General features: G+C 58.9%; 1 protein-coding gene across 1 annotated transcript in view; it reads right to left on the bottom strand.

Annotated features, from left to right (window-relative positions):
* The window catches only part of PCSK4 (proprotein convertase subtilisin/kexin type 4), a 16493-nt gene that overhangs the window by 4807 nt on the left and 7285 nt on the right, over positions 1–4401 (bottom strand). Inside the window, 4 exon segments of the mRNA XM_004378677.1 lie at positions 1302–1780; positions 1918–2040; positions 3888–4012; positions 4155–4394. Coding sequence (XP_004378734.1) covers positions 1302–1780; positions 1918–2040; positions 3888–4012; positions 4155–4394 — 967 coding nt within the window.

Raw genomic sequence — 4401 nt, 5'->3', positions numbered from 1 at the left:
GGAGCAGAATTGCTGGGTCGTGTGGTGACTCTGTTTAACGGTTTGAGAAACTGCCAGATTTTTCCACAGCAGCTGCACAAGCCGGCACTTCCTGGGCCTTTACTACGTGCCAGGCAGGAAATCTATCTCTCTCGGTCCTTGAAGTGTTTGGTGAAGCATGTCCTAGCCCTGTCGCACAGGTGAGTCTCCTGATGCTCTGCAACGGAAGCAAGATGCCCCCAGACACACAGCCTGGACTTGCCAGGGCCAGTCTCCACCTCAGGCTGTCCCTAGAGCTTGGGGTTCAGCTGGCATGGAATTCTGGGGAGCAGCTGGGCAGGGTAAGGGATGGAGGAGGCAAGGCTATCTCCAATGGCCCAGCTGGATGCCCTGGTCTCCCTCCCAGGTGGATCCAGGACAGGAGGAGGTGGGCAGCCAGGGCCCCCGTCTGCCTTAGTCCCCTATGCCTAACTCCAGCTCTCGACAGAGCTCCCCGGTTCGTGGCCACCAGCCCCTGCCCGGGGCCATGGTGGAGCCTCTGGGGCCTGCGGCTCCTCGAATGGGGTCAGTGCCTTCTGCTGGGACTCTGGGCCTGTCCCTTCCTGCTCCAGTGAGACCTGGGCCCTGGAGCCCATGTAAAATGCCATGGCCACGTGCACAGCCTCCCTTGGGTCTCATCCAATTCTGCCACTTCCTTATGGAAGTCACCTCCCCCCGGCAGAGCAGCACTAACAAGTCCCCACCTCACTGGAGCGTGTCCGGACACAGGAGGCATTTTTAAAAGCTTGCCTCTCACCCAAGCACCCCTGCCCCATCATCTGCCCTCCCTGCCCTTCCTGGGTCCTCCCGGTGCTGATGCCCGAGGAAAGGCAGTTTCTAAGTGGGGCGCAGGACTGGCGGGACCCCCAACCAGAGACAGGTGTGCCCCAAAGCAGACCCCGAACTTGGCACCTTCTATTCAACCTTTATTTGCAAACTCTGGGGGCAGACACAGTGTCTGGGGCTGCTCTCCCTCCACCTCCTCGCAGAGCCAGGGCAGTGGGGGATAGTCCTGGCCAAGCCTCTGTCCCTTCCCACCCCCACCCTATCCCAATTTCATAACAAGACTTCTCTCTCTTTCATCTGGAGCTGCCACGCCCAGTGACAGGACTCATGGAGGACTCGGCTGTCTGCCCCCTGGCCTGGAGTGGCAGGCGGCCAGCCAGGGCCTCCTGGGGGCTGGCTTTCCCTGCCTTGGGCCAGTCTGGAGTGGGCAGCAGGGCCCACTTGGGGCCGAGGCTGAGGCATACATTTCACTGTCCACATAACATGTCCCAGCTGACAGATCGCTGGGTTCCAGACGGTAGTAGCCGGGCCTGGGGTGGTGATGGGGGTGGCCCTTTGGGTTGGGGGGAACCCAGGCCCACACACTGCGGTGGGCGGCCCACGGGGAGGACGACGCTGAGGATGCGGCTCCCGAAGGCCACAGCCAGCAGGGCCAGCAGCATGGCCTGGGCTGGGACTCTGTGGCGACGGGGCCGAGCGGTGGCGGTGGGCAGTGGCTGGCTGGTGGGGGTGGCAGGCCCCGTGCAGGAGCCCTGGCGCTCATCCAGGGTGTACGGGGGAGGGCAGGCGGTGCAGTTGAAGGGGGAGCTGCCACGGCAGGTATAGCAGGAGGGGTGGCAACTGGCACAGACCCGCAGGGGAGGCGCAGCCGGACGCCTGGGCCCCGGGGTCACTGCCTGCTGGGTGTGGTTGAAGTACCGCGGTGGGCAGTAGGAGAGGCAAAGGTGGCCCAAGATGTAGGTGGTGCTGTGACATTCTGCGCAGGGGACAGACGTGGGGGCGTCGTGAGGTTGCGCCTGCCACCCCAGCCCGCCCGCCTACCCGGGCCGCACACGCATACTGCCCGCTGCCGCCGCCTCCCAGCAAGGGGGCCTAGCCGCGCCGGGCACTCACCCTGGCACAGCCCCTCTGTGTCCCGCCGCACACACGCGCTGCTGGTCACCTGGGAGCCCGTGGGCCGCGCCGTCATGTCCTCGGCCGTCCCGTAGAGCAGCAGCGTGTAGCGGTACAGCGTCCCTGGGCAGGGGCCATGGGGCACGGGAGGAGGGAGAGCTGTTGGTGGCCAAGCCCTCTGCTCCCTGGGCCCCTCTCCCCAGGGGCCCCCACCCTGTAGCCCAGGACTCAGGTGGCAGGGAGGATGCAGACTGAGCCAGGTCCTGGCCGCTGAGCACCTACTGTGTGCAGGTAGCCAGGCACCTACAATGTGCCAAGTAACTGTATACCTACTGTGTGCCAAGTACCGGGCATCTACTGCGTGCCAAGTAACTGCACACCTACTTCTCCTGGGTAACAGGACACCTACTGCACCCACTAACTGTACACCCACTTCTCCCTGGCAACCACACACCTACTTTTGTTCTTGTTAGGTGCCGTCGAGTCGGTTCTGACTCACAGCGACCCTTGTGTACAACAAAATGAAACCCTGCCCGGTCCTGCGCCATCCTCACGATCGTTGTTATGCTTGAGCCCATTGTTGCAGCCACTGTGCTAATCCATCTCCTTGAGGGTCTTCCTCTTTTTTGCTGACCCTCCACTTTACCAAGCACGATGTCGTTCTCCAGGGACTGATCCCTCCTGACAACATGTCCAAAGTATGTGAGATGCAGTCTTGCCATCCTTGCTTCTAAGCAGCATTCTGGCTGTACTTCTTCCAAGACAGATGTGTTCGTTCTTCTGGCAGTCTGTGGTATATTCAATATTCTTCGCCAACACCATAATTCAAAGGGGTCAATTCTTCTTCAGTCTTGCTTATTCATTGTCCAGCTTTCACATGCATATGAAGCAACTGAAAATACCATGGCTTGGGTCAGGCGCACCTTAGTCCTCAAAGTGACATCTTTGCTTTTCAACACTTTAAAGAGGTCTTTTGCAGCAGATTTGCTCAGTGCAATGTATCTTTTGATTTCTTGACTGCTGCTTCCATGGGTGTTGATTGTGGATCCAAGTAAAATGAAATCCTTGACAACGTCAATCTTTTCTCCATTTATCATGATGTTGCTTATGTGTGCCAGTAATTGGGCAACCATCTCTCCCGGGTAATGGGACACTTACTGCAGCAAAAGATCTCTTTAAAGATGTCACTTTGAGGACTAAGGTGCACCTCACCCAAGCTGTGCTATTTTCAATTGCTTCATATGCATGCAAAAGCTGAACAATGAATAAGGAAGACCAAAAAAGAATTGATGCCTTTGAGTTACGGTGTTGGTGAAGAATGCTGAATATACCATGGACCGCCAGAAGAACAAATAAATTGTCTTGGGAGAAGTACAGCCAGAACGCTCCTTAGAAGCAAGGATGGTGAGACTCCATCCCACGTACGTTAAACATGTTGTCAGGAGGGATCAATCCCTGGAGAAGGACATCATGCTTGGTAAAGTAGAGGATCATTGAAAAAGAGGAAGACCCTCGACAAGATGGACTGACACAGTGGCTGCAACAATGGGCTCAAACACAGCAACGATTGTGAGGATGGAGCAGGATCACGCAGTGTTTTGCCCTGTTGTACATAGGATTGATATGAGTTAGAACCAACTGGACGGCACCCAACAACAATAACGCCGCGTGCCCGGAACTGCACACCTGTGCCTCCCAGGAAGCTAAACACCTACTTTGTGCCAGTAAAGGCCCACCTACTTCTTCCAGATAACAGGACCCCTAGTGCGTGCCAGTCACGCAGCACCTACTTCTCCTGGGTAACTGCACACCTACTGTGTGCCAGTAACTGCATACCAGCAGACACATCTGTGTGAACTGTCTCTCGAAGGTGACCACTGGGAGGTCCCTTTTGCAGTGGGGTCCCTGAGACCTGCCCCAGGTCCCCGGGGGAGGTTGGAGAGGGGCCCCCAGCCAGTCCCGGATCTCACCCGTGTTGAAATAATAGCCCTTGTTCTCCAGGATCAGGGTCCACACGCCCTGAGGGTCCTCATCCCAGAAGTGGGTGGACATGAAGATCCAGTTCTTGTAGCCTTGGCCGCTGACGTCAAAGGGCCTGGGGCAGACGAGCAGTTGGGGTGGCTTCGCAAGAACAGCCAGGAGGGCTGCAGACACTGGCCAAGCGCTGGCTGCGGGGGTTCCCCAGGGCGGGGCGGGTGGAGGGCCGCGAGGGCCCCGCCCCCTGGGCTGCGCGTTACCTGACGGCCACGAGCGTGGAGCGTGTGCCCATGGGGCTGGTGAGCGCGATCTCCAGGTCCCCGCGGCGGCTGTAGGACAGCGACAGCCGCGCCTGCACGTGCTCCAGCGAGCGGATGCGGTTGGGGAGGCCTGCGCAGGCTGACACGTTCTTCTGCACGTGCATCGGCGGCAGGATGTTGCTGCCAGCGGGGGAGGGGGGCGCGTAAGGGCCTGGTGGGACGCGGGGAGAGGCGAGGGCTCTGAGAT

This window comes from Trichechus manatus, unplaced genomic scaffold (assembly GCF_000243295.1).
Source record: "Trichechus manatus latirostris isolate Lorelei unplaced genomic scaffold, TriManLat1.0 scaffold00057, whole genome shotgun sequence".
Lineage (NCBI taxonomy): Eukaryota > Metazoa > Chordata > Mammalia > Sirenia > Trichechidae > Trichechus > Trichechus manatus.
This window is presented reverse-complemented; position numbering and strand designations above follow the sequence as displayed.